This window comes from Macroventuria anomochaeta (genome assembly GCF_010093625.1).
Source record: "Macroventuria anomochaeta strain CBS 525.71 unplaced genomic scaffold BU25scaffold_23, whole genome shotgun sequence".
Taxonomy (NCBI): domain Eukaryota; kingdom Fungi; phylum Ascomycota; class Dothideomycetes; order Pleosporales; family Didymellaceae; genus Macroventuria; species Macroventuria anomochaeta.
In genome coordinates, this window is record NW_022985384.1 from 322,079 (window position 1) to 347,134 (window position 25,056).

The window sequence follows — 25,056 nt, forward strand, 5'->3', positions numbered from 1 at the left end:
CTTTGCTGATTCGTCGATAGCGGAGGTGAAGAGTAGCACCTGCAGATAGACGAGTGCGGGGGGGGGGGCTTTTTACCTCTATTGGTTTCAGCCTTGGGCCACCATATGCATGGCCGCAATTACGAGATGCAACGATGCCGGCGTAAGCATCAGCACATGAGTCAGCTCATCGACCAACCTCCGCCATCTCGGCCAAGCCTGTATCGAGCTGCAAACGGCCATAAGGGACAGGACTAACGAAGCTCTTCCTCCGGGCAGTCATGGACGCTAGACTCTTCGTGCTCGACACATTCACTAGCGTGACTGGTGGCCAATCCCCACAACTAGGCTATCCGCCTCTACTTTTTTCCGCTTCTTGTTGCTTGCGGTAACTTCCTTCCGCTTGTGAAACTTCTAATAGAAAATTAGTCGACCGAGGCAGTCCGAGACGGTAGTGTTATGAATGCCTGCAACGAATCGTGGTATTGTACAACTGATACGGTAGTAATAAGACAGATTTTAATGCGAATAGAGAATGTAGAAGCTAAAGAATCTATTCCGAGCTTACACCAGGCTTGCAAGATCTTTTCGTGATGATGGAACATAAATGAAATCTTATGTTCCGCTACGGCGGTTGTTCCGTTACGAAGGGATGCACGTTACGGCCTGAAAGCGAACGAATAAGTCAGCCTGGAGCACTTCGAAAAGCCTAATCAGTGTGGGGCCAGACCAAGCTATTTCTGACCGATGACGTGAAGATGGCTTTTCGGAAGTATGGCTTGCTCCCAGGCTTGACGGACGAGCAAAAAATCTTGAAGAAGGGTGAGGAGTTGTGGAAGGAAGAGTAGGTGTAGTCTCCAATACATACTCTCAACTTATCTCCTTCTGATTCTTTCAATGATGCACTGACGCCCCCAGCACAAGAGACAAAGCGCAAGGCTCGTCACAGTGACACAGAGGAGGAAAGAGCTCATCCTGAAAGTCGTCAAGGTACTCACCACCCATATCCTGTTGCTTGATCCTTGGCAATCCCATCTCTCGCTCCATCCCCTCCGGCAACTCAACGCCCCCTCCATCGTCGGCATACAGCTCCTCGAGCTCGAGCCTGGTAAACTTTAATGCCTCAACTGCCTCTAGCCTGCATGCTAGGAAGCGCTGTTCCTCATTATCGTCGATGAAGTTCCGCATTGTCACCTTGAAAGAAGCAAGAACCTCGGCGACTCGCTCGTATATCACCCTGTGTAAGCTTCGAGGACACGGTGATTCCTCGTGAAATAGCTGAATGCCTCCAGGGTGTGGGGTATACTTCCAGCCCTCGCGCGGACGCAGCGGCAGCTTGATGACAATTTCATTGAGATTCGGAAGGCGTTCGAACGTGTGGTACGTCAAGCCTTGGGATTTCTGATAACGTTGAAAGCCTCCAGCCTTGACTTTGAAGAAGTGCATGAACGACAGGAAGTCCATACTGAGGCTTATCTTCTGGATGCCGTGACGGAAGGTAGCGTATTGTTTCAGTTCAGGGTAGATGTGGGGAAAGCGGCGGTAGCATTTTGATAGAGCCTGCTCGCTGGAGGTAGTCGGCACACTGTGTGGCTCGATCATCTGATAGTACTCTCCGAGACGGTCGATGCGTTCGGTGAGTGTCCGGTAGGAGGATGCTGTGATGCACAAGCCTTTGGAGTGAATCAGGCTGCTGCCACCAGTAATGCAGAGTCGCAGTGTGATAGCTCTCACTTGGTGCGAGACGTAGAGTATCTGGTACCAGTCTCCTAGCTGGTCGACGATCTCGAAAGGCCCGGGTTTCCGAATCCTGCGGTCATTTTTGTAGCGCATGCCGAAGCGTGCGAATTTTTCGCTATAGATGCCATGGGTGTGGGGCTGGTGCATACAGAACTCAACGACGCGCTCTTTAAGCTCGGTGGGTAAGTCGGTCCAGCTGAAATTCTTGCCGTTGTTCAGCCACCAGAACCACAAGGTATCTGCTCGTAAGGGTACGTCGATAATGGGAAAGTTTGAGCTCAAGAAGTGATTGAGGGCCTCCACACTCTGGTCTTGGGTGACAATAATGCACTTCCACAATTTTGCCTTCGTACGGCGTCTGCGCAACACGACACGGCATTTGCATGGAACACTGATGTGGCCCTCGGCAGTGTTGCCCTGGAACAAGACGTTAACGATGGCTTCCGAGGTGTTTGTCTGTTCGTTGATCTGGTGCACCTCAAGCCCGAGTTCGAAGTGAGCTGGAGATTGTAGCTGAAATTCGCAAACTGCCTGACGAATGTGTTCCATCGAAGGTACCTCATCGGCTACTGGTACTACCAGTAGCTCAGGCGGATCACTGAATACCTCCATGACTGAGGTTTGGCGTCGATATCTACGGCGTTGGCGAGATTCCGTCGAGGGGGCATACGGATATGATAGATGTGCAGAAGCTGGGACTTTGTAGACAGCACTCTATATAGCAAAGGTACCCACCCGGGCGGTTTTGGTTGCCTTGAACCAAGCTAAGGTGAGCGAGAGCCTGAAGAGCCAAGTAAAGTTAACATTACCGTGGAGTCATTCAATTGACTGATCAGGCCCACTACACGATCAGTCAGATCCAACCCTGGAGCACTGAGTGAGAGAAATGATCCCGACATTCCACTCCGAGATTCCCCCCAAATCCTATCGGGTAAGGGACTTCTGTGCTCCTCAAAAGTATCTTCAGATCGACTCGAAACTCAGTGACGGCTACCTATTTCTATGCAACTCGAGGCGGCTCGTTCGAATGGTGACAATTGCTTCGTAGTGGCTGCGAACCATGTCATGTTTAAAACTTAATTTCGCGTTGGAAAACTTGAAATTAATGACCGCAAGAGATTGGTCCAGGATGTGTGTCGAAGCGATGAAAGAAGACGCGCTTTCTTCACGCGTCAACGTGCCAAGCGCACCTTTCCCAATCGAAGTAGCGTTGCGCTCCAGCCAATGGTCTTTCACACCACCCAACTGCGCCTTCACATCTACACTGCAATACAGGCTGCGCCAGTAATACTTCATAATTTACTAGAGGAAGCGGAATAGCAGGATTGAGGCTTCGAGATCAGTTTGAAAGAGCAGGATGAACCAGAACTTCGTTGGACAGCCCAATGCAGAAGACATAAGAGCACTGGAAGGGCTGCGCCGTGGGCTGGTGCCCATGATCGCAGCTATGGACAAGCTGAGGCGTGATATGGACCTCGCAATGTCACGGGAAACTGCAGTAGACTGGTAAGTGGTATTTTCAGTGGTCTCATCAAATCTGAAAGTTTTTTCGGTCAACCACTGTTGTTATTTGCGGCATCTATACTTCATTACGTTGCTACAATTCGACCAATGCCAGGCCCTCGCGACTTCTGCCAACACTCGGATTGACTTCTTCTATAGTTATACTCCATACTGACTCTATACAGGCCACAGATCCAACGCACAACAACAGCCGTAAACTCATACATCACAACCCTCAACACCTTCATCCACGGCGGCCGCAAGCACGCCGTAGAAAGCAGAAAAATCGATGCCGGCAAAGTTCTAAAGAACAAGCAAGGAACCGATGAAGTAAGATACACCGACATTACCATACCACCACAAGCAGACACCATCCGAAATCAACACCCTTTCCCCATCGCGCCCTTCCCCAATACCAACGACCATCTCGCCGGTCTAGCACAAACGCTGCTTCGGAAGCGTCTGGAGCCCACAGAAGAGAAGTGGGTTGAAGACCGATTATCGAAATCCCTTGAATTCGCATCCGTACCGCCAGAATGGGGTATCGAGCCCCAGAAGCCTGCCGAGAAGGAAGACAAAGACAACGACATCGAAGCCGACGCCGATCAGTCAGGAATGTTGAGCAGATTCAGCAAGCGCGCGAAAGGCACTCTGACCGAAGAGCAGCTCGTGCAGCGCTGGAACTCGGCGCATACGTGGTTCTTCAATCCCCCGCAGACGTCCTTCGACGAGGAAGGGGAGTATGCATCGGGTGAGGAGGGTGAGGAAGGCGATGAGGAAGAGGAGTTCGAGGATGCGATGAATACGCCTGCTGCGGATGCTGCTGCGCAACCAGCGCAGGAAGATGACGTGAAGCCGGCTGCGCCACCGCCACCGGTTGTTATGATTCAGGAAGCGGAGCCGCCGGTGCATAAGCCAGTGCCTGGAATGCCAGTGTTGGAGTTGGGGTTGATTCAGAAGTTTATGGCGACGGGGCAGTTGTAGGAGTGTTACCTGAGCAAGTTCCCCGGAGTGGAAGCTGTCGGCGAGGGTGCATTGAGCTGAGGCGGCACTCGCATCAAGTTAGAAGGGCATTGCGGACAATGGCATTCATCGAGGTCGATTAATGTGAGCAGCATTTCGTCTTACGCTGCCTAGATTGGGTATACAACCTTTGTACCTCTCCTATTCGAACCATGTCCCCACTGCGCTCATTCCGGCTTCAGCGCGTATATCCGTACAGGATACAGTTCCTTCGGCATCCCCCGTTGCAGCTCTGTAGCCACAATCTTCAGCCTCGCATCCTTGAACAGCTTCCTAAACTTCTCATCACTCCGCGTAACACTCGAATCCTCCTCATCGTAAATGTCTCTATGCTTGATATCCGTCGACAGATTCTCCTTGACCACTATCCACGCCTCAGCTTTCTCTCCGCCCTCGCCAGGCTTGACCAGCCCTGCTTTACACCGCTCGAGGTACGTGATGATTTGTGCGTCTGTCAAGTGCCCCAAGCACCACTGGTTCCAGATCAGATTATAGGCACCTGGCTCGGGTATCCAATCTTGCAGCCCCAGATTTATGACCTCGCCCACTTGACCGCACCCTGTGGTCTCTCCTGCAGCATCTGCCTGTGTATTCTCCAACTCCTTAACAAGCTCATCCGTAAACTTCTTCACCGGCTCCACAACATCCACGCTCCGTCCCACACCCAGCAACAGCCCCTTCGTTATCCGCCCAATACCTGCGCCGCAGTCTGCTACGCGGTCGAGAGGCGGCAAAGCTTGTTTCGTGGTGGCAGCTTGCCCTGCTCGTGCGCGGCGCAGCTTTGTGAGGAAGTTCGAGGAGCCTTGTAGGTCGATGCGTGAGGTTTGGGGGAAGCCGCCCAGCATGCCATTGTTGTCTGAGGCCACGCTTTCCCAGTAGGCGAGGGAGGCTGAGACGTTGATTGAGGCATCAGGGCGCTCGGGGTCGTGGGATTTGAGGGGATAGTCGGTATCCATGTCGAGAGCCATGGCCGATGAAGTATGGGTGGGAAAGTGTGTCGAGCGCGTCTCTGTTGATCGTGGCGAGGTCTGAAGGATAGCAATCGTGTGAGCGTTTTTGTATCACAAGCTGTTTGTGATGGTGCTGGAGATCAGCAAATTGTTAGCGTGTTGACCAATGATGCACATGCAGACGCGTCGAGCTTGAGGGGTAGCTCTGGAGCTCCTACGACCTGCAGCAGGAGTCCGCCCGCGCGTCCCGGACAGTACCACAGTGTACAATATTCGGATGATACTCATCATCTGTAAAGGGACAAACACATACACAGCCGGCATATGTCAGATTAGTTATACATATAAGACTCTCGGGAACGCGTCTTAGGCGTGTAGAGGTGTGGAGTGCAGATCCAAAGAGGCAGTTGCATGCGGATATCCTTCGCTATCGTCATTTCGCGGGGTCCACCCCATCCAAGCTGCCCACGCCTGCATCGGCAGCTGCATGCCATTGGTACTTTGTAGATAATCAGTTATCCCCTCTGCTGGCCGGAGCGATGTCCTGTCTTTACACTTCTCTCTTCAGAGCTTCACCTCGAACAATCACAACAGCTTTCCCTCGAGCATCAACACTAAGAACTATTCGAACGTACCGAGGTAGCTTTGCAAGATACTACACAGCTGGTAACAACATGTCCGACCTCTTCGTCGAGCTTACGGCACCAAATGGCCACAAGTACAAGCAGCCACGAGGACTGTTCATCAACAATGAGTTCGTCAAGTCAAAATCTGGCGAAACCATCACTTCGATAAACCCAAGGTACATGTCTACATTTACAAATGCTTGGATCTTTTAGTGGCACTGACTGACGGTGACACAGTGATGAGAGTGAGATTGTCTCGGTCTATGCGGCCAGTGAAGAAGATGTCAACGACGCAGTAGCAGCAGCACGCAAAGCGTTCAAGAGTTCGGAATGGCGAGACATGGATACAAACGCCCGTGCAGACGTACTCTTCAAGTTCGCGCAGTTGATCGAGGAGCACAGGGATACCTTGGCCACAATCGAGACATGGGACAATGGCAAGCCATACCAGGTCTCTTTCAATGACGACCTAGGGGAGGTTATTGGTACAATCAAGTACTACGCAGGATACGCAAACAAAATTCATGGTCAGGTCATCGACACATCGCCCGCAAAGCTGGCCTACACACTCCGAGAACCACTTGGTGTATGTGGGCAGATCATCCCGTAAGCATGTCTTTTCTCGTGGCGAACTCATATTGACTTTTGACAGATGGAACTTCCCTCTCGCAATGGCTGCCTGGAAACTCGGACCTGCACTGTGCACTGGTAACACAGTCGTCTTAAAGGCTGCAGAACAGACACCACTCTCCATCCTGTACCTTGGAACACTTGTCAAGGAGGCTGGTTTCCCACCAGGTGTGATCAACATCCTCAATGGAGAAGGCAGGAAAGCCGGTGCAGCTCTCGCTCAACACCCTGATGTAGCCAAGATCGCCTTTACCGGATCGACAGCTACCGGCAAGGAGATCATGAAGATGGCAGCTGGAACCATGAAAAACATCACATTAGAGACAGGCGGAAAGTCGCCACTGCTGGTCTTCGACGATGCCAACCTTGATCAGGCGGTCAAGTGGTCGCACGTTGGTATCATGTAAGAAACTTTGCGCTGTACGTGGAAGTCATACTGATCACTCTCAGGTACAACCAGGGACAGGTCTGCACAGCAACCTCGCGAATTCTGGTACAGGATGGCGTCTACGACAAGTTCGTTTCCGCATTCAAGGAGTACGTCGCAAAGACATCTGTCGTTGGTGACCCCTTCAAGGATGATACCTTCCAGGGCCCACAAGTCACCCAGGCGCAGTATGAGCGTGTTCTATCCTACATCGAGGCCGGCAAGTCCGAGGGAGCAACTCTTGTATCTGGAGGTAAGGCCTACAAGGATGTCGGCGGCAAGGGCTTCTTCATCGAGCCTACCATCTTCTCAGACGTCAAAGACAACCACAAGATTTACCGCGAAGAAATCTTTGGACCATTCGTCGCAATTAGCTCGTTTAAGACCGAGGAGGAGGCCATTGAGCGCGCCAACGACACCACCTATGGTCTGGGAGCTGCGCTCTTCACCGAGAACATCACCAAGGCACACCGTGTTGCCAGGGCTATCGAGGCTGGCATGGTATGGATCAACTCCAGCAATGACTCTGATATTCGAATTCCATTTGGAGGTGTAAAGCAGTCTGGCATTGGGAGAGAACTTGGTGAGGCTGGACTTGAGGCCTACACGAACAAGAAGGCCATCCACGTCAACTTGGGTACGAAGTTGTAAGGAATCGTGTATGAAAAGATACGTGTCATCACCACGTACCCAGACGGGGCTGTGCTTGGCGCCACGGCTTGGAATGGGTCGGACGACTGCACATGTTGGAATTAGGAAGAGTTTGCATGTTCTACGGAAGCAACGAATTCGGCATTAAGCAACAAACTGTCTGTCACATGCGTGATTTGGGTGGTGTTGAAACGCACTACTACATGTTGAAAATCACTCATCAGTCTCGCAATTCTGCTGAGGCATATTGACTGCGTGAATTATTTCCGGTACTCTCGAGGTCGGCGCGATTTGGACACCTGCCAAACCTTTCCCATGTTGTGGCTTGTGGAGATGCAAGGTCGAGAGTGGGCCCGTATGATGTCGTTGCTCGGAGGCTGGTAAAGCTCCGGGTTGCAGATGTTGAGACTGTACCTGAATGCCTCTAGGCCTTTGGGAGTCGTTGCACCGAATGCAGAACGAGTGAGGCTCTGCCGACCAGGATGACGGCGCAAACATGCTCCAGAGCCGGGGTTGCACATGTCACCAGTTGACAGCAACGACGTGTTCACACGATGCTTTGTGTGCTCGAGAGGCAGGCTAAGCAACCGTTATCCTTGGCGCAAGCCTCTCGTAGCCGAAAGCGGACAAATCATCAATGCCCTCGTCACTCGCTGCTCTCTCACTGCCCGCTGCGCCCCTCGCTGAACTGTGCTTGCTATCACCACGTTCACTCTGACAGCTGCACTGCCCTCGTGACTGATATCGATCTCTGTCTGCGCACATCCAAACATCTGGACCACCGCTAGCTCATGATCTAGGATCGCTTGCAAAGGCTATTTCACCGGTCCGCTGAGCCCGGTCAACGCCCACTCGCCCTCGGCCACCAGTGCTGCATCACTGCTGGGTCCTTGCGCCTTACTAAGACACGCGGCTAACAGCGTAGCTCTATCCCTGCCCTGTCGACTGGAGTGCTTGAGATCATCGCCATCACCACCAACACCCACAACGCCAGCCGCATGTGCACTGCCCGCACCGCGTGAGCGACTTCCTCATTTCGCTCTTCACCCTAGGCCATCGCTCTGGATCGCAAACGGAACTTCGATTCGCCCCCCGTCGACTCTCCCAATCTGACCTGGCACGCCCAGTGTCCCGCAAAGCTGATAACGACAGCGCCGACGGAGGCTCGCTTCAAGTCTTTCCTCTCCCGCCTGTTCAGACCGCCTTAACGCGCCATACGTTGTGTGGTCCCACTATATACTCCATAACAAACACGCAAGAGCTGCAGTCGCAAACTGCGTCATCGCCTCTGCATCTGAAGCTGGGAAGGAGCAACCATCCCTGCCACCTCGGTCCTGCAAACTCTAACTCCGCCGTTGCTTCCTGCGCAAGCTTGAAAGCCAACACGGTTTCTGACTCACACATTCACAACTTCCTGCGCTCCAGCAACACACCACTGGGCGCACTATCACCAACATGGGCAACCAGCCGTCCAGCGAAAAGGGCAAGAAGGGGGAGAAGGGTGCTGATGGCGTCCCTCTAGGCCGCGAATACTACCGCTCGTTCGAACGCTCAGACACTCAAGGCTCTACACGCTCGCTACGCAACTCTATTCGTAACAAGATCCCCGGCACCGGTAAGACCGACAGCCCACGCAACTCAGTGTCAAACCTGAGCGAAGTGGCCAATGGCAAGAACGACAAGTCAGACGCAGTCTCGCTCAAGTCAGAGAAGAGCAAGGGAGGGCGAAGCTCAAGGCGAGGCTCAATAGCTTCAGAAGGAGCAGGTCTCGTTGAGACGGCTGCACAGGTCGATGAGCTGCCAGACGAGCCACAGCCACCGCCATCACCTGTTCAAGGTGCTACAGTAGGGACAGGCCACGAAGCTGTAGGCAAGGCCCAGCAAACTGGCGAGGTTGACCGTGTCTCGGAGGTACCACCCTCCGGTGTTCCACCTCCTTCAGCCTCCGCTCAGCCAGGAGAGTCAATCTTACAGAAGAAAGGACAGCCAATTCCGAGATTACCGGAGCCTCCAGCAGCAAACGATGGAGCTGGTTCGCCTATGGAAATCAGTGCACTCAAAGCGATAGATCTCGATGACATGATCCAGCGTTTGCTGGATGCTGCGTACGCTGGCAAGGTCACTAAGACGGTCTGTTTGAAGAACGCCGAGATCTTCGCCATCTGCTCTGCTGCACGAGAAGTATTTCTGAGCCAGCCAGCGCTACTGGAGCTCGCGCCGCCAGTCAAGATCGTTGGTGACATTCACGGACAATACACCGACCTCATCCGCATGTTCGAGATGTGTGGTTTCCCTCCCAACTCGAACTACTTGTTCCTAGGCGATTACGTGGACCGTGGCAAGCAGAGCTTGGAGACCATCCTGCTGCTAATGTGCTACAAGCTCAAATTTCCCGAGAATTTCTTCCTCCTCCGTGGCAACCACGAATGCGCAAACGTTACCCGCGTCTACGGCTTCTACGACGAATGTAAGCGAAGGTGCAACATCAAGGTCTGGAAGGCATTTATTGACACATTCAACTGCCTGCCCATTGCAGCTATCGTTGCACAGAAGATCTTCTGCGTTCACGGCGGGCTGTCCCCGAGTTTGTCGCATATGGACGACATTCGCCAAATCGCACGGCCCACCGACGTCCCTGATTACGGCCTGCTGAACGACCTGTTGTGGAGTGATCCAGCCGACATGGAAAACGATTGGGAGTCTAATGAGCGAGGTGTCAGTTATTGCTTCGGCAAGAAAGTCATCATGGAGTTCTTGCAACGGCATGACTTCGATCTTGTCTGTCGAGCGCATATGGTCGTAGAAGATGGCTACGAGTTCTTCAACGACAGGGTTCTTGTGACGGTTTTCTCGGCGCCAAACGTAAGTCCTCCCTTGTGCAGAGATACTGCACCTACTGACACACTATAGTACTGCGGCGAGTTCGACAACTGGGGTGCAGTCATGTCTGTCTCCGGAGAGCTGCTGTGCAGCTTCGAGCTGCTTAAGCCGCTTGACTCGAGCGCACTCAAGAGCCACATCAAGAAGAGCAGGAACAAGCGTCAGAGCATGCTCAATTCACCAGTGAGTAACTTGCGGCCTCGGCCTATGGATTTGAAGCGATCTTTAGTGCCATATATTATATATCTTATTCGTACTGACTTAGCCGCAGCCTGCGCACTATGCTCCTCAGAGTTACTAATCATGTTCTTTTATGTAGGGTAGTGAGAGCGATAGTTCACCAAGATCAATACTCGCACAAGATCAGATACCACAAGATCCCGAATGCGACGGACTGGTGGAGAAGTACAAGAACGCAGATAAGCAGAGGTGCCCTCCTGGCCTACGACGGAAACCTGGTTTGGACCAGCTCGGCAGCTCGGAGGATAGCGGAGAGGTACTCGTATCGCGGAATGTCGACGCGTCAACACCGTCGACTCCGTTATCGCCCGAACTTCCTCCTGTCAAATCACTGCTGGCACCGTTGGAGGTTTCTAAACCGGACCGGAAAAAGGAACACTGGCGACTCCGGGAAAAGCGCGCCACATGGGAGTCATCATTACCAACCAATTTCAAGCGCCATTCAAATCACGTCACCCCGGGGCACACCCTTGAATATATTAACCAAGGAGTACCGGCTCCAAAGAAGAGAATGGAGGATTTTAACGTGTCGACTAAGCACAAGAGACGGAACTCTTCGCAATAGTGGATGTGGACAGGTCCCGTTCTGCCAGATCAGTCACAGTGAGCCGACAGCTCCTTAGGCCACAACCCGTCGAATTTCCAACGCCAATCTCTTTCGGAATATCCTTCCTCTACTGTGTCGGCCATGACACCACATTGTTTTCAGACGGCGTAAGATTAATGGGGCCTTTGCTTCCGCCTGGAGTTCTTCATTGAGCTAAGGTGTACAGTATAGCATACCGATGGAGGTGTTGTTTCTGTAGTGCTTTGCTTGGGTTAAGATGGATCTACTTTTCTACATGCATCTCTTTGGGTTGGCTTGCGTCTTCACTTCTAGAAGCTGTAATATTTATTACTTGCCAGTTTTTCAAACTCCGTCCTTTATCTGCGCTGTGACTACGCTACTCGTTGCAAAAGGCTGGCCGTTTTCGCTAAGGTCATACCTTGCTGGCAGCTGCAGTGCGCTGGGAACGTGTCCCGCTTAGGCATCGCTGCCTCTCAGTGCGCAGAGTAGGTACCTAGGTGTGCTTGGAAGGCGCACTCGTTGCCTTGTATTTAAACCTGCAGGCCTCCGAACACAGTTATCAACACAGCTTCTGCCTTATATCATACTAAATCTTCCATCAGGCCAACACCGAACGCAAGACATCAGAGTTTTGATATGAAGACCATCGCTCGAACCGTCGACGTTGGGTGCGCTGCTTTCTCAGCCCAGTTCCTCACACCTTTCAGATCTGTGCATTGGGGACGGCGCGCTGAAAGCCCTTGCACACAAAATTGTGGAAAAAGAAGGCCCGCCCATGTACATCGACTTTCCGCTTACAGAGCTGTCTTTCAGCCCACCATATCAGCCTTGGTGAGGCAGGAACACCTTGACCTTCTTCTTCCTTCCACCCCCATACACCAACCGTAACACTGAACGAGCAGAGCGCTCTACCATCCGAAGACCTCAACCTTCCACTACTCATATTCACACCAAGCGGTAAGAGAAGACTTCGACCGCCATCTAGTCTAGTCTTGAAGGCCACCAAACCAACTACAGTCTATCCGGACGATAGCTCTGAGCCAGCATCGAGCTGCCAAACATGTAACAAGAGCCTATCTTGCAATTCGCAGCTCTGCGAAGATTGCCAAATCTGGAACGACGCGCATCATGTTTTCGAGTGTTTGAGGAATCTCACGGTGTTAGACAAGGAATTAGACGAGCGACAGCCAGTCACATTAGGGCTGTTTACGCCACGCAACCCAGAAGACTATCCAACGTTGGAACACAACTGGCAGCAACCTATCTAAACCCAGGACTGGTCAATCACCTAAGCTATCCTGTCGAGAGAGAAGATATCTATTCAGGCTTGCTCGCCAATGTCCAAAAATTGAATACTCAGCAATGCTGCAAGACCTTGGACTCTCAGTTTCAGCTGCTACCATTCAATCAGCACTCAACAAATATGGCCTTAAGAACTTCAGGGCCCGGCAGCGACCAAAGATCAATGCTGCTACAGCTTCTCAGCGTCTCATATATGCCCATGAGGGTCGAAACTTCAACTGGAAACAGTGCCTTATCAGGTTCAGTGATGAATGTTCAGTCCAATGTGGCTCTGGAAAGGGTACTGAGTGGTCCTTTGGCTATCCTGATGGGAAATTTGACCACAACAAAGTCACATATGTGACTACTGATTGTGGGAGCCAACAGATGGTATGGGCATCAATATGGATCACACCTAGTGGTAGAGTTGGTTGGTTACCTCTAGTGATCATGGAGAGGGACTACACTTCAAAGGGTCAGGGGTACACAAGCCAGTCCTATATCAAAGTACTCGACAAAGGCCTTCTCCCTTACTACCAGCCAGGAGATCGATTTCTACAAGACAATGCTTGAATCCATACATCAAAGGCAACCACAGAGTATCTAGAGAGCCATGGAATATGGACTGTCAAACACCCAGCATACTCACTCGACCTCAACCCTATTGAGCACATGTGGTGGGCCTTGAAAAGGATTGTTCATCTTACCCACCCTGAGCTAGATCATATTGGTGACTCTCAGGAGGACTAGGATAAGTTTTGTAAGGCATTGAAGGAGGGGTGGCTTGCTATACGACACTGGGAGGTGGACTACCAAGACAGCACAGTAAGTACACTGTTGTCTCACATGCAAGCAAAAGCACCAACTGACGACTACAGTGTACGCCATGCCCGAGTACTCTTAATCCGCGTACCGCCACGGCGACTACGTAGCCAAATACGGCGTATTCCCACTTGCTAAGGAACAACTCGACCGCGCCGACGACGACATCCAAGACTCCGACCCCATCAACATCATCTCGCAAGAGAACCGCCGCTTCCACATGGCCCACAAAGTAACCTACTCCTTCTGCGCGCAGCTGCTCCAGGACCTTACCGAGCAGCCCGTCGACGACATCGGCATCGAATGGGACCCTAAGAAGTACCCGTTCGAGCAGGTCGCGACGCTCGAATTCGAGCCCCAGGACCCCTGGCTGCCGGAGTTCAGGACCTGGTGGGATGATCGCATTACGGTTAATTCCTGGCATGGGCTCAAGGAGTATTAGCCGCTAGGTAGCACGAATCGGATGCGTCGCGTTGTGTATGCTGAGAGTAGGAAGTTAAGACTTATGGTTAATGGGCATAGGGATTATGTCGAGCCGGGGAGCATTCAGGAGGTACCTGCGCCGTTGCCGGCGCCGCAGTTACCGTTGAGACATCAGCCTGCCGTTACAACTGTGGAGGCGTAAGTGGAATTGTTGTTCTTTTAGTGGCTTTGGGCTGAGGTTGGAATGTAGGAAGCTGTAATCGTCCGAACGTAAATAACTCTCTTCCTTTCTAAGAGTATCATGACTGCATTACCGAATAAGGACAAGACCAAGTCCTCAAATGACACTGTTCTCAAGAGTCTATCTTCCCCTGCCACAAGCTCTGCGCGTTCCTCCAGTAAATCCCCTCCTTGTCCTCGTTCGAAGTGAAGTCCGCGTCCGCCAGTCCGGCGATGTTCGCATCAACATCCCAGAAGCCGATACCATATGGATAGTCAGTGCCAAACACCATCTGCTCCACGCCCACCCCCAATCCCTCCGTCAACCCCTTGACCTGCCTCGGCCACACCGGCCCCGCACTGTCGTACCAGAAGCGTGTCTTGTAGGCTTCTCTCGCTGCAGCCGATTCTTTCGGGAAGCCGAGCAGAAAGCGCTCGCTGATGTCGGGGAAGGCGCCGGCGCCGTGGGATATGCGCCAGTGGAGGTGTGGGTACTTGAGCAGTGTACTGTTGTAGGGTGGTGAGGAGGCGGTAATGGAGGAGATGGCGCGCGCAGTTTCGAAGTAAAATTCTCCTAGGCCGGAACGGAGGGGCGCTGGAAATTGTCAGTCGACAAGGCCAACGATGTGGATGTGAGGGGATGGGTGTGCCGTGAATAGGAGACTGTTCTGACGTGGCAGAAGAAGACCCCTCTTTGGGCACGAAAGGGACAGGAGGGACTTACAAGGTCTACTTGAGATCAATCGCCCGTCTTCGAGTTTGATCACGGGGTCTGTGGGATGAATGAATACCACCTCCCTCCCGTCTCCTTCTTGAGCTCGCTCCTCCAGATACCCCCACAGCCCCTCGAAAGCAACATCTCCGGGATATACACCCTCGGCGTTCGTCAACACACTTATCCCCACCGCACCTAATTCTTCCAGCGTATATTTGATTTCACTGATACTTTCTGCAACGTACGGCAGCGCAGTAACGGCTAACCAACTGAAATGCTCTGGATACACTCTGCATACTTCGGCGACGTACTCGTTCAGCAGCCGCATCAGCGCAATGGTCTTCTTCTTCCGCAGATCAGTATCGACTTCGAATTTTGACGGCGAGGCGAAGGCGTTAGCCTGAGGTGTCGAGACACTAAGGATACACCTCTTTATGCTATGCTCAGCCATAAACTGTAAATGCGCGGGGGCGTTCCAGCTGGGTGTTTCGCGACCTGCTGCTGAGAGTTCGAGGGCTCTGAACCATTCTGGAATGGGGTGCGTGTGGGTGTCTATCCTGGTTGAGGTGCTAAAGTTGGGGAAGGAGGTGTTGGCGGCATCAGTGCGGAGTTGGGTGATTGAGTCGAGAGCTTCTTGATAGAAGGGTAGGACGGTGAAGTCTATGTCATCTCGAATGGCGTTGGCGTTTATGCGGTCTAGAAGGGGTTTCGAGGGTGTTGATGCTGCTGTTGCCATGTTGAACAGAAGAGGAAGGAGTAGGTAGGGTAGCTGCATGTTGTCAGAAAGGACTCTGTTTCTTGGATGTATCAAGTGAACGGACCTGAAATAGCCAGAGTCCAAGGAAGCTTTGCAATGTAGTCAAGAGGCGTGATGCTGGAGTGCTGTGTTGATCAGATGCAGGTGAGGTTGATGGTGGGATGCAGGTGCAGCTAGTTGCATGGAGCTTGTCCTCGCTCCGGATCCCCACATCAGCGTCAAAACTCAGTGCATATCAACATGGCAGCCTCAGATGATGTGAAGATGTGTGATTGAAGTATCTACAGTCCCCTCGGGAACGATGTTGGGTATCTCTAAAAGCAGTTGAGTGGGTCAACTCCCGCTGCCGGTCGAGAATGCGCCGCTCAACCATGAACAATGAAACCATGTCGCTAATCGCTGTCATAAACAAAAGGAAGTATATACAGTGAGGTGTGTGTGGGTATATGCAGGTCGCTTAGATGAGCAGGCCAACTCCAAGAGCGGCAGCGCTGATTTCGTTGTCGCGGCCATCGATACTGGTCCTGATCTTGCCCATGCGGCCAAGCTGGCGCGTTGCATCCATCTTTGCTTGCGACATGGCGGTTGGCGAGGGTGGACCAGAAGACGAGGCAAGGTCAATGCGGTCTGCGTCCTGCTCTGAGCTTGTAGGTGCGAGGTCGTAGCCGAATGTGATGGAGGCGATGGAGTCGTCGCTGGTTGCACGAATAGGCGAAGCTGGCCTCTCTGAGCCATTGATCTTCTCGATCACAACTGTGGTGGGTGTCTCGACTGTTGTGGGCTTGGGTGTACGCTTCTTCTTGAAGCCGTGTGCATCGTAGCGCGGTGGGTGGGATGTGTGTTCGACGAGTGTGTGCTCCTTGACGTTGATGCGCATGCGCTTGCCGTCGTAGATCACAACATCGCTGACTCGAGGTGATGAGGATAACAAGACTGGTGCGCAGCGACGGCGGTAGCGGAGAGCCTGGGAGGGTGTGGGTCGAATGATCGATGCATTCTTGGGATCAGATGAAGCCGTCGATGGTAGCTCCTCTTCGTCGTCCTGTGATGACATATATGTGAGGCCGTTTCGTGTGGGGAAGCGCACGTCTTCAGGATCAAACTCGTCAAGTTCGGCGTCTGCCGTGGCTGTTACGGTAGTGGCATTGCCCATTTCTCGACCTCCACCCAAGTGCGGGTATAGCTGGCGGATTATGCGCTCTTGCTCGGCAACGATCCGTCTGCCAGCGTCCAGGCTCGACAAATTGTCCAGATTCTCACCAAGCTGAGCTCCATCGAGTATACGCTGCCGCCTGTTCCTCCTAGGCAAACTTCGGTAGCGTGGCTCGCTGCGATCCTCGATGGGCGAGCTAATGTCGATAGCGGCACAGAATGCTTCGACCCAGTCGAGCATGACATCTTGTGTGGGAGCACATAGCAGCAATTGCTCTGTCTCTACACGTATGCGGATAGCGTGTTCGCGGACAGGCTCGAAGAGATGTGGGTCGGACTCGTACAGTTTGTGTCGAGCTGAGGCAGGGACGAGGTGTGCGAATGGCGATTTTGGAATCAGAGCTGTCTTCTTGAAGTCTGACGCAATTCCTACTTCAGCGTGTTGCAGTGTGTACGACGAGATCAGACGGCCGGCCGTAGGCTGTCTGCTCTTGCTCCACAAGCCTGGCTGCTTCGCTCGGTGAACGCTCAATTGTGTTCCACGAAGGATTATGTAGCAGTCAGACCAGTCGCGCTGGCCGGACACGTGGAATGGTGAGAGCAGCTCATGGCGAACGCCAAGCACTCCGCCAATCTCGACTGTGCATGTGTATGGTGGTGGCAGAACATCGGCGCGCTCTGCTTTTGCCTCGGTTCGTGCCTTCTCGTTCAGATAGCGCAGGTTGTCGTCGATTCGAGCGTATGCGGGTGGGCTGCCGAGCGGCAGCTGTGCGTGGGTGTGGAATGTGTTGTGGTAGCCATACGTCTGGTGCGCCGTCTGCTGATTGGACGAGCGCGTGCGCCTCGTTGTGGGTGCTGTGGATTCGGGCATAGTGAAGATGTGGTGAGGATGGGGGACTTGAAGAAATTGCAAAATCTGTCCAGCAGTTTCTGTTTTCTATGCGCGTCTGGTTTGTTTGTAAAAAGCTACCTCTCACAAGTTGACGCGGTGAGGGTGACGGAAACGGACATGGGCGGATTCTTGTGGCGTGCGTTCGTTGCTTGTTCGAAAGTGGCCGCACAATGCACCGCGCGCTACCTCTTTGTTTCTGGCCAAAATAACGATGTCGTCGAAGGGACTCCGCGAGGTCAGAATGCGAGGGATGTTGCCAGGGCAGGAGCGAGGTTTGAATTAAGCGGCGCAGTTGGGGATCCTTGCGTGGGACCGAAAGCGAGGAGGGGGCCGTGAGACGGAAGGTGCGCTGAGAGCAATTACCTTCACTCGGAGAAAGGTTACAGGCTAAAATAGCAGGTCAAACAATGCTTCTATGGGACCCGGCGGTGGCATGACAGGCTATAAGTATCCATCCATCATGCGAGTCCATCAGCTGGCCTGTCTTGCCCTGCGAGGTCCCTTCAACGAACGATAGCAGGGTTAACCCGTTCTCCACTCAGCCACGTTCGAGATCCCCTGCGACGGGTCACTAACCTTTGAAAGGCACTGGTCGCCCGTGCAGCGATCTGTTGTCCATTCAAAGTGGTTGCGCTAAGAGAGGACCACTGTATACGCGACTCCTTCGGTCCACTCAAATGCGACTTCGCGAAGCCTGGGTGTGGTCGATATGCAGGTCACTCGGTGCTGATTCTCCCACCTGCTGCTGCTGAGGGGTACCGCACGGTCGGCTTGAAGCTTGTGATTCTTTGTTTTCCCGTCCAGACACCGCCTTCAAGGCCAGGGAACCATCTCACATTCGACAAAGAGAGCGGTGTGCCGAGTAATTTCTTCTAGCAAAACAACCGTCCTTGCTGAAGTGCAAGTTGTGCGAGTCTGACAGGTGCTGACGGGCCCAAGTCCGCAGCCACGGACTCTCACTCCACACGAGTCATCATGCAGGACGGCCGCCCTCATCAAATATTATTTGAGAAACAGCTCTTCGGTCAGTTTCCAGAGGGATTTCCTATTTCATACGAATGTGATACCAGAATATTCGCTAAGCTCGGGAGGCACAGTCCTCACTTACTCGCCAAACGTCGATCATTGCAGCGCACACCACCCCAGCAACACAATCTGCGTACGTCAGCAAGTCGGACCTTTGTGGACTTCAGAAGACTTCCAGAATGGTCACTGCTCTGTTCGACATTGAGAACGATGATAGGGCTCGTTTCTTGAGGCGCTAGTCCGAAGGTTGAAGGCTGTTTCATACCTCACCGCAGATTGCATTTCACCGCACTTCAAAGCTCACCGCATACTTGGACCAAAGACACGGAAATTGTGTCGGGTAGGTGGCGAAACACGAGATAAGAGCAAGAAAGAGGTAAAATCTCCACAACAGGTCTCTGGTCTCAAAACTGACATCCTCTCTCCCGCTGTTGGGAAGGGTCTCCGACACCGCTGAGTCCACGTTCCGCATCGACGCCTGTCGCGGCAACAATAGTGCACTCAGCACTTGTGTATATGAATGCCATTGCCCGAAGCATCTTATCTATTTCATCAGGTGCAGCATCTTGGACAACGCAAAGGCAGTCAACCCATAAGTACCGCTCTCCTAGCCGTCTACACAGGCGCATCGCATCGCAGATTGTTTGTGGAACCACAAACTCTCCGGTCGCATTAAACAGCGCTCCTGCCTCCTGGAGCCCCTCGTAATTCAGGTTTGTCGTTTTGAGCATCTGTACACGACCCCAGACGTAGGAGAGTGCGACAAACGGTGTGGTGGTAAAACATATGACCAGACACCCCATTTCGACGTCGACTAGACAGAGGTGCTCAAGATGTATTGCCAAGGCATTTGAGTATCGATCGTTGCAGCATGTCCCGTGCGGGCCGTAACACTGTTGTCTCCATGCTCGTATAATTTCGATGTCTATTACGGGACCAACTGGTCCGTAGAACTCCTCATCCACGGGATATGAGGGATATTGTAGAACGAATACGGTGACCAAGATACTTGGCACCAGCTGCGGTCTCAGTTGTTTCGATTAGGCTCTAGTGCCTCTTCATCGATCTGGTTGTTATCCATGCTGCCGCTTTCTGAGTGTTCATCGTAGCTGCTATTGCCACGAGAGAGTGAAGCCGAAGATCCAGCATACAATCGGTCGTAGACTTCGTCGGGACTTTGTTCGCGAAGCAAGAAACGAAAGTGCCTGCCGGTCGTGACGAAATGGAAGTTTAGAGGTTGCTGATCCATCGAAGTAGAAAAATGTTGGCAGTAGGAGGTGCAATCTAGAGATCGGCGCTGACTGGAAGTGTCAGCAGGCCAAGCTACGAGGGTATTGACAGTTGAGAGATGCTTGCAGCATGCGAGGCTAGACACCTTGCCAGATGAGCTGAGGTTAAGCGTGTCGGACATGCGAACAGCCACAACTGGTACTTTGTGTCCTATGACCATGCAGTGATGTTGTTAGTGGGCACTGTGCCTAGAAGATCTGTATTTGATTGGACCACCACCTAGTAATAAGAACAACCTAACTTAGCTGAATGGGAATGATCAGGAAAGCACCGAGGCGAAGATGATCAAATTAGAATGAGTCGCTCAGATCTGATGTTTCCCGATTAATCGATGACTTGACAGAAGCTATCGTGTACAAAGCCTGTTTAGGAAGTCATACTTAAATGTCATCCGTCTCCTTATTGTGTGAAGCATCGTAAGGCAACGTGGCATTCTTTTCAGATAATCGCAGTTTCATCAGAACAAAAATGCAAAATTGTCTGGGGACAGGAAGAGTCTAGGACTCTACTGTGTACATGTCAATTAGAGCCCTGTGGAGTATGGCCGGTGTCGTTCACACTGAATCGTGCGGTGAAATTGACGCCGTACGTACAGTGTCAACGACACTGAAAAATGTCGTACTACACCTAACTTTTTACGGCGTGGTTGACACCGTAGTAGTAGCGTAGGAATTAGCCCCTGAGTCCCTTAGCGTAGCCTAGCTACCTTCTACCTCTGCCTCTATCCCCTGTCGACACCCACGCCCTATTCCTGTGAGGCGGACTCTTGTATACGCGGGTAAACTTTAGCTGAATCACCTGAATCTGCCATAAGTAAGGCTCTGGTGTAGGTGGCCAGGGGGAAGGGTGGTAGCGAGGGCTGCCAAGAGTGAAGGAAAGCAGGCGGATGTTAGCGGGAAGTTTGTCAGTCTGGTGTAATTGACGCCGTACCAAAAGTATGGTGTGGTTGATGCCGTACTTTGCCGGTTCGGTGTCAATCACATCAGACTTACTCCATAGGGAGGAACAAGCGCGTTACCACGAGAAGGTATGCCTGCAGAAAGCCTTGTCTAGTGTTCTCACTTGGCTAGAGAACTGCAAAGCGGACAAAATGATTTTTGAGATCCACGGAGATTATGTGGCTGTCAAATGTCGATAAACCCCTCCGGAGTAGTGAGTTTGACCGCATTGCTGATATGTTGTTGGCATGGTGGGGCCTCGGCCAAAAAAACTGGTCAAATCTCAACTACCACCACCAGGTAGTCTCAAACTCCAAAAATTCCGTCACGGGGAATCGAACCCCGGCCACATCGGCACTTGCGAGTGAGAGCGATGTATCCTAGCCACTAGACCATAACGGATATTATTCTCTTGATAAGAGAACATCGATTAACAAAATTAATATCTAAACATTTGAACCAACGACGAGTAGGATCAAGGCAGCATTATCAAGTTTTTAGAGAGGGGGCTTTCGCAGCTGGAATCCTGTAAGATCCGGGCTTACTGAAGGCAACTGAAAAGTCTGACAAGCGAGTCAAACGTCAAAGGTGGAAGTTTGGGTCTTGCGTTACCGAGAAAGCCGGATTTGGACTTGCGATTCCCACCAAACCTAGGAGGCAGTCAATGCAGATCAGCTTGAGCTCCAAGATCTCAGAATTATCTTGCGGACTGCAGAGGGTTTTGTCGACTGGTGACAGATACCCACTACTAGCTGAAGATCTCCAGGCTGCGTTGTGAGGGACCAAGGATTGGCGGCTACTGAATCCGACTTTTCCTGTGACATGAGAGCATCGCACACGTCTCCTATAACTTATAATACCTGACTAGGCAAGTCTACAAAAGCATTGGTTGCTGAAGGTCGACCGATGTTCCTGGCTATGATTCGTGGACTGATCGAGACGATAGAGGATTCCTGATTAGGCAAGTGCCAAAGCCTGTCAGTTACTGTTGGGCGATCAAGAGGTGCATCGGTCGGACTAAACAACAGAGGTTTGCACTGAAGATACTCCATTAGGCAATTTTCGAAAGCTGCTGGTCGCGGACAGGGCGGTTGGCAGTTCGATCGAATCATGTGGTGTGAATGTTATAGCAAGCCCTTGATCTTCTCTTCCATGTCTCACAACGGTGCAGGGTCATTTGATTGAACACCGCACACCTCACATTAGATCATCAGCGACTCAGATCACTTTTCAATCGTGCGTCAAAGTCGACTGTCGCCTTGCCGTGCTTCTTGTCGGGACTGTCATTTCGGTGCTTGTCATCCTGCTTCATCATCTGCTAAACGGTCTGTAGGCAAGTAATTCCAGCTTGGTGTGCCTCAGCCTATACTGTTGCTACACATTGCATGAAAGTACGCGACTGCTGTATTTGAAGTGAATTAGCCCAGATACTACAAACTTAGAATTAGCTTGAGGACTACAAAGTCCTTTGATCGATTATAGGACTAGAGAAGGCAGAATATTTATGTTCATGTCATTGTTTTGGTACTGTTGAGTTGATCGCAGGTACATCCTTTTAGACATGCCACGATATTTGAGCGCTCGCTACTGTAGCTTGAGAGTGGCCCAAACTATCTTCCATTTGCTTCTTCAATGACACTCATCACTGGCATATCATAGGCCAACCTCTCGGCACGACTGGTGAATGAGGATACAAGTCCTGTGTCACTCTGCTGCTCCTGATCCACAACAGAGCTGGCTGAGTTGTCACGAGAGCCGTGCGAGTGGTGTGAAATCGGGGATTCGACGCTCATATTATCTGAACGTCTGCGAGGAACGCCAGGCGGCATATTGATCGACTGACCGTATTGAGGCGAAGTACCGGGGTACGATAGAATTGGCTGTGTAGGAGTATAGTCGTCCAGTCGCACGTATGGTTGGTTCAATGGGAAGGAGCTTGGGTGGCCGGCACCGCCAGCCAGGCTCGTCGGCGCATGTGCTCCGTATCCCCATGACTGCTACTATCGTTCTTATGGGGTTGCGTATTGAGATGACTGGATATCGAACGGACGTCGCGTTGCCGTAGCAGAAGACCGACTGACCCGCTACCTTGCGGTTGCTCTTCGGCGTCGTTCGGAACTTTTGGTGAGAGTGAGGTGCGTTCGATCTCTGGGCTTCCGGGGTACGGCAGGAACGGGTTGTCTGGGGCGTTACCGACGTTGAGATCTTCAAGGTACTCGTTTATACCCACAGTATCTTGGAAAGGATCCGTGATGCGGTTGGGGTTGTTTGGGTCAAATCGACGGTTGGACACCTAGTCTTTTACTTCCTTGTACTTTTGCAGATGGCACTGAGTTAGGTTTGTATATACGGTCGACTTCTTGAATGTCTCGTCCACAGTTGAATGTCTCGTCCACAGTTGAATGTCTCGTCCACAGTTGAATGCCTCGTCCACAGTTGAATGCCTCGTCCACAGTTGAATGCCTCGTCTACAGTTTAATGCCTCGTCTACAGTTGAATGTCTCGTCCACTTGGAACGTGAAGCCATGCTCTGGGAATAGACCGGATTTTTCGTAAGTACTTTGCGTCTAAGCCGAACTTGCACGACGCCAGTCGAAGTCACCTCGCGCTGTCACTACTCACTGATTGCAGTGCGCTCGCTATTATCCTCGCGCGCCGCTATGAGATCGGTTGATCGAATTACTGGATGGTCGAGGGTCCAGGATGTTGTGCCTGTTCGTTCGGGCGGTGGAGATAGGTGTTGGTGGATAAGGTGAGGTAGGCGAGATCGTGTGGAGCGGACGGATCTGCTCTCGCTTAATCAGTCTTGTCGTCGTTGCGTAGGTGAAGGCAGGTCCAGGTGAAGGCAACTCTTATGTACGACCGAAAAGCTGGTTCAGTTTAAACAGTCATGAGAGACTATCTAGAAAAGTTTCGATAGCATTGCGGAATGTCGGAGTTCTCCAAGCAGTCACTTCGCGCTTTGATACTCGTTCACCAAGTCTTTGTTCTCTTCAAGTTAATCTATCGCAATTTGGAGTTGATGTTGCCCGCTCACGAAGCGCTCCGGAACTGCATTAGTAAGCATCCAATGGCGCCCGAATACACTGATAACCTCCAGGTTGCGTTGACGCAGATACGCTTTCGTTGCCCATGTTGCTGTCTTCTTCAATCAATGATAGTGCTCATTGCTGGCGGCCATCATCATTTAATACCAACAGCCTTCAAGAACTCTTCTTTTTGCTTTTGACCCTGCCCTGTGCTTTCCTCTTTCCCACCCTTCTTACCTCCCTTCTGCACACTCTTCGCGCTAGCGTCTTTCTCATCGATTTCTAGTAGCTTCACCACATCCGCCATACTCTCCACCTCCCTGACCCCTTCCCCATGCGCAAACCGCCACTCAACTTCTTCCTCGAATCTGACCTGGAAAGCTGACCAGTTCTGCGCCTTCAGTTCGTTGACATGCGCATTAACGGCTGCTGCTGGCCCTGAATAGATCAGGACCCCTGGATAGCCTGGTTTTGTGATACCAGAGAAGGGCGGGGAGAGACAGAGTTTGCGCTTGTTGGTGTTGAGGAGGTGGTGTAGCCATATTATCACTGTCTTCTTGGTATTTGGATCCACATCTTTTGTTCCCTTCACAGACTTCGTAGACTTTGCGGAACCAATACTTGATGTCTCAAGTCTATCTAAAACAACTTGTTGGAATGCTGATATGATCGCGTCAAGCGCTTCTTCTCCTTCTGGCAGGTTGAGGGCTTGGATGGCTGTCTTTGTTTGTGTTCTGATGTCATGTCTGGAAGAATCGGTTGCACCTAATACGTCAGGTAGACCTGACTCCGGGTAGGTATCTGGTATGCGAAGCTGTAATGTTGCATGTTCTTGTATGAACTTGAGCTCGCGACTCTTGGGCGTGTAGATGGCCTGGTCGGGATAGATTGCAGTGAGGAGCTCGATCTCATTGTCCAGACGCGAAGGGTCTTCTTCTGACATTTTGCTTGCGACCAAGTCAATTTAAAAATGTAAGCTTCGCCGCTGTTTCTGCAAGACTGGTTGGCAAGATGATTGGAGGGAGAGCATCGTCATCGTGAATGCTAAGATGTCCGTGCGTTAGCTGGTAGCTCACTTTATCAACAAATGCAGGTTCCTAGACACAAGATCATGGTTCCTGGAGGTGTTCATTGCGCGATGGACTGTGAACCTGAATAAGATTATTGTTTGGCATTTTTTTTGGGTCAGCAGGTCTAAATTCGAGTGTGGGAAGGCACGCCCTACGAAGCTGTTTCCCAAGTAACCGGAGCTTCACGGTACCTTGCTGAGAAGCATGTCAGATCGCACGTCCTGC

At 51.9% G+C, this 25,056-nt stretch overlaps 12 protein-coding genes and 1 non-coding gene across 13 annotated transcripts; 4 read left to right on the forward strand and 9 right to left on the reverse strand.

Annotated features, from left to right (window-relative positions):
* Positions 1-853: 853 nt before the first annotated feature.
* On the reverse strand, positions 854-2,273 carry BU25DRAFT_412214 (uncharacterized protein). Its single transcript, XM_033706742.1, has one exon. The coding sequence runs from the start codon at positions 2,266-2,268 to the stop codon at positions 874-876; it is 1,395 nt and encodes a 464-aa protein (XP_033560160.1). The 5' UTR covers positions 2,269-2,273; the 3' UTR covers positions 854-873.
* An 803-nt stretch (positions 2,274-3,076) lies between these two features.
* Positions 3,077-4,206, forward strand: BU25DRAFT_396106 (uncharacterized protein; the record flags this gene model as incomplete). Its single annotated transcript, XM_033704817.1, has 2 exons — positions 3,077-3,225; positions 3,408-4,206. The coding sequence occupies 2 exons, from the start codon at positions 3,077-3,079 to the stop codon at positions 4,204-4,206; spliced, it is 948 nt and encodes a 315-aa protein (XP_033560161.1).
* Positions 4,207-4,311: 105 nt separating this feature from the next.
* On the reverse strand, positions 4,312-5,494 carry BU25DRAFT_412215 (uncharacterized protein). Its single transcript, XM_033706743.1, has one exon. It carries the CDS (start codon positions 5,211-5,213, stop codon positions 4,413-4,415), a length of 801 nt encoding a protein of 266 aa, XP_033560162.1. The 5' UTR covers positions 5,214-5,494; the 3' UTR covers positions 4,312-4,412.
* Positions 5,495-5,675: 181 nt separating this feature from the next.
* On the forward strand, positions 5,676-7,685 carry BU25DRAFT_412216 (aldehyde dehydrogenase-like protein). The gene is made up of 4 exons (XM_033706744.1): positions 5,676-5,997; positions 6,059-6,427; positions 6,474-6,854; positions 6,902-7,685. Exons 1-4 carry the CDS (start codon positions 5,870-5,872, stop codon positions 7,527-7,529), a joined length of 1,506 nt encoding a protein of 501 aa, XP_033560163.1. The 5' UTR covers positions 5,676-5,869; the 3' UTR covers positions 7,530-7,685.
* Positions 7,686-8,984: 1,299 nt separating this feature from the next.
* Positions 8,985-10,733, forward strand: BU25DRAFT_344859 (serine/threonine-protein phosphatase PP-Z; the record flags this gene model as incomplete). The annotated part of the gene is made up of 2 exons (XM_033703016.1): positions 8,985-10,391; positions 10,440-10,733. The coding sequence occupies 2 exons, from the start codon at positions 8,985-8,987 to the stop codon at positions 10,731-10,733; spliced, it is 1,701 nt and encodes a 566-aa protein (XP_033560164.1).
* Positions 10,734-12,343: 1,610 nt separating this feature from the next.
* On the forward strand, positions 12,344-13,218 carry BU25DRAFT_472773 (uncharacterized protein; the record flags this gene model as incomplete). Its single annotated transcript, XM_033710861.1, has 1 exon — positions 12,344-13,218. A coding segment is annotated over one exon (519 nt), but the record flags the coding sequence as incomplete, so codon positions are not given.
* BU25DRAFT_106590 (uncharacterized protein) lies at positions 13,179-13,920 on the reverse strand. Its single transcript, XM_033700300.1, has one exon. The coding sequence runs from the start codon at positions 13,742-13,744 to the stop codon at positions 13,286-13,288; it is 459 nt and encodes a 152-aa protein (XP_033560166.1). The 5' UTR covers positions 13,745-13,920; the 3' UTR covers positions 13,179-13,285.
* Positions 13,921-15,678, reverse strand: BU25DRAFT_106589 (uncharacterized protein). Its single transcript, XM_033700299.1, has 3 exons — positions 15,499-15,678; positions 14,687-15,446; positions 13,921-14,557 (listed from the first exon to the last, which is right to left on the reverse strand). Exons 2-3 carry the CDS (start codon positions 15,411-15,413, stop codon positions 14,097-14,099), a joined length of 1,188 nt encoding a protein of 395 aa, XP_033560167.1. The 5' UTR covers positions 15,414-15,446; positions 15,499-15,678; the 3' UTR covers positions 13,921-14,096.
* On the reverse strand, positions 15,673-17,894 carry BU25DRAFT_106502 (uncharacterized protein). The gene has a single exon (XM_033700298.1). The coding sequence runs from the start codon at positions 17,455-17,457 to the stop codon at positions 15,892-15,894; it is 1,566 nt and encodes a 521-aa protein (XP_033560168.1). The 5' UTR covers positions 17,458-17,894; the 3' UTR covers positions 15,673-15,891.
* A 1,014-nt stretch (positions 17,895-18,908) lies between these two features.
* On the reverse strand, positions 18,909-19,307 carry BU25DRAFT_422936 (HET-domain-containing protein; the record flags this gene model as incomplete). Its single annotated transcript, XM_033708179.1, has 1 exon — positions 18,909-19,307. The coding sequence occupies one exon, from the start codon at positions 19,305-19,307 to the stop codon at positions 18,909-18,911; it is 399 nt and encodes a 132-aa protein (XP_033560169.1).
* A 1,745-nt stretch (positions 19,308-21,052) lies between these two features.
* On the reverse strand, positions 21,053-21,134 carry BU25DRAFT_t93. Its single transcript has one exon. It is a non-coding gene; the product is annotated as a tRNA-Glu (tRNA).
* Positions 21,135-22,342: 1,208 nt separating this feature from the next.
* BU25DRAFT_472781 (uncharacterized protein) lies at positions 22,343-23,259 on the reverse strand (the record flags this gene model as incomplete). Its single annotated transcript, XM_033710862.1, has 3 exons — positions 22,343-22,726; positions 22,783-23,025; positions 23,083-23,259. 3 exons carry the CDS (start codon positions 23,257-23,259, stop codon positions 22,343-22,345), a joined length of 804 nt encoding a protein of 267 aa, XP_033560170.1.
* Positions 23,260-23,708: 449 nt separating this feature from the next.
* BU25DRAFT_371200 (uncharacterized protein) lies at positions 23,709-24,704 on the reverse strand (the record flags this gene model as incomplete). The annotated part of the gene is made up of 2 exons (XM_033703976.1): positions 23,709-23,978; positions 24,057-24,704. 2 exons carry the CDS (start codon positions 24,702-24,704, stop codon positions 23,916-23,918), a joined length of 711 nt encoding a protein of 236 aa, XP_033560171.1. The 3' UTR covers positions 23,709-23,915.
* Between the last annotated feature and the right edge of the window lie 352 nt (positions 24,705-25,056).

Bases quoted from the DNA above. Each gene is read 5' to 3' on its own strand.
- BU25DRAFT_412215 (XM_033706743.1), bottom strand. From the start codon at position 5,213: ATGGCTCTCGACATGGATACCGACTATCCCCTCAAATCCCACGACCCC.
- BU25DRAFT_106590 (XM_033700300.1), bottom strand. From the start codon at position 13,744: ATGCCAGGAATTAACCGTAATGCGATCATCCCACCAGGTCCTGAACTC.
- BU25DRAFT_106502 (XM_033700298.1), bottom strand. From the start codon at position 17,457: ATGCCCGAATCCACAGCACCCACAACGAGGCGCACGCGCTCGTCCAAT.
- BU25DRAFT_106589 (XM_033700299.1), bottom strand. From the start codon at position 15,413: ATGGCAACAGCAGCATCAACACCCTCGAAACCCCTTCTAGACCGCATA. The intron at 14,558-14,686 runs GTAAGTCCCTCC...GACAATTTCCAG, and splicing joins ATTGATCTCAAGTAGACCTT to CGCCCCTCCGTTCCGGCCTA.
- BU25DRAFT_412216 (XM_033706744.1), top strand. From the start codon at position 5,870: ATGTCCGACCTCTTCGTCGAGCTTACGGCACCAAATGGCCACAAGTAC. The intron at 5,998-6,058 runs GTACATGTCTAC...ACGGTGACACAG, and splicing joins ATCACTTCGATAAACCCAAG to TGATGAGAGTGAGATTGTCT. The intron at 6,855-6,901 runs GTAAGAAACTTT...GATCACTCTCAG, and splicing joins TGGTCGCACGTTGGTATCAT to GTACAACCAGGGACAGGTCT.
- BU25DRAFT_412214 (XM_033706742.1), bottom strand. From the start codon at position 2,268: ATGGAACACATTCGTCAGGCAGTTTGCGAATTTCAGCTACAATCTCCA.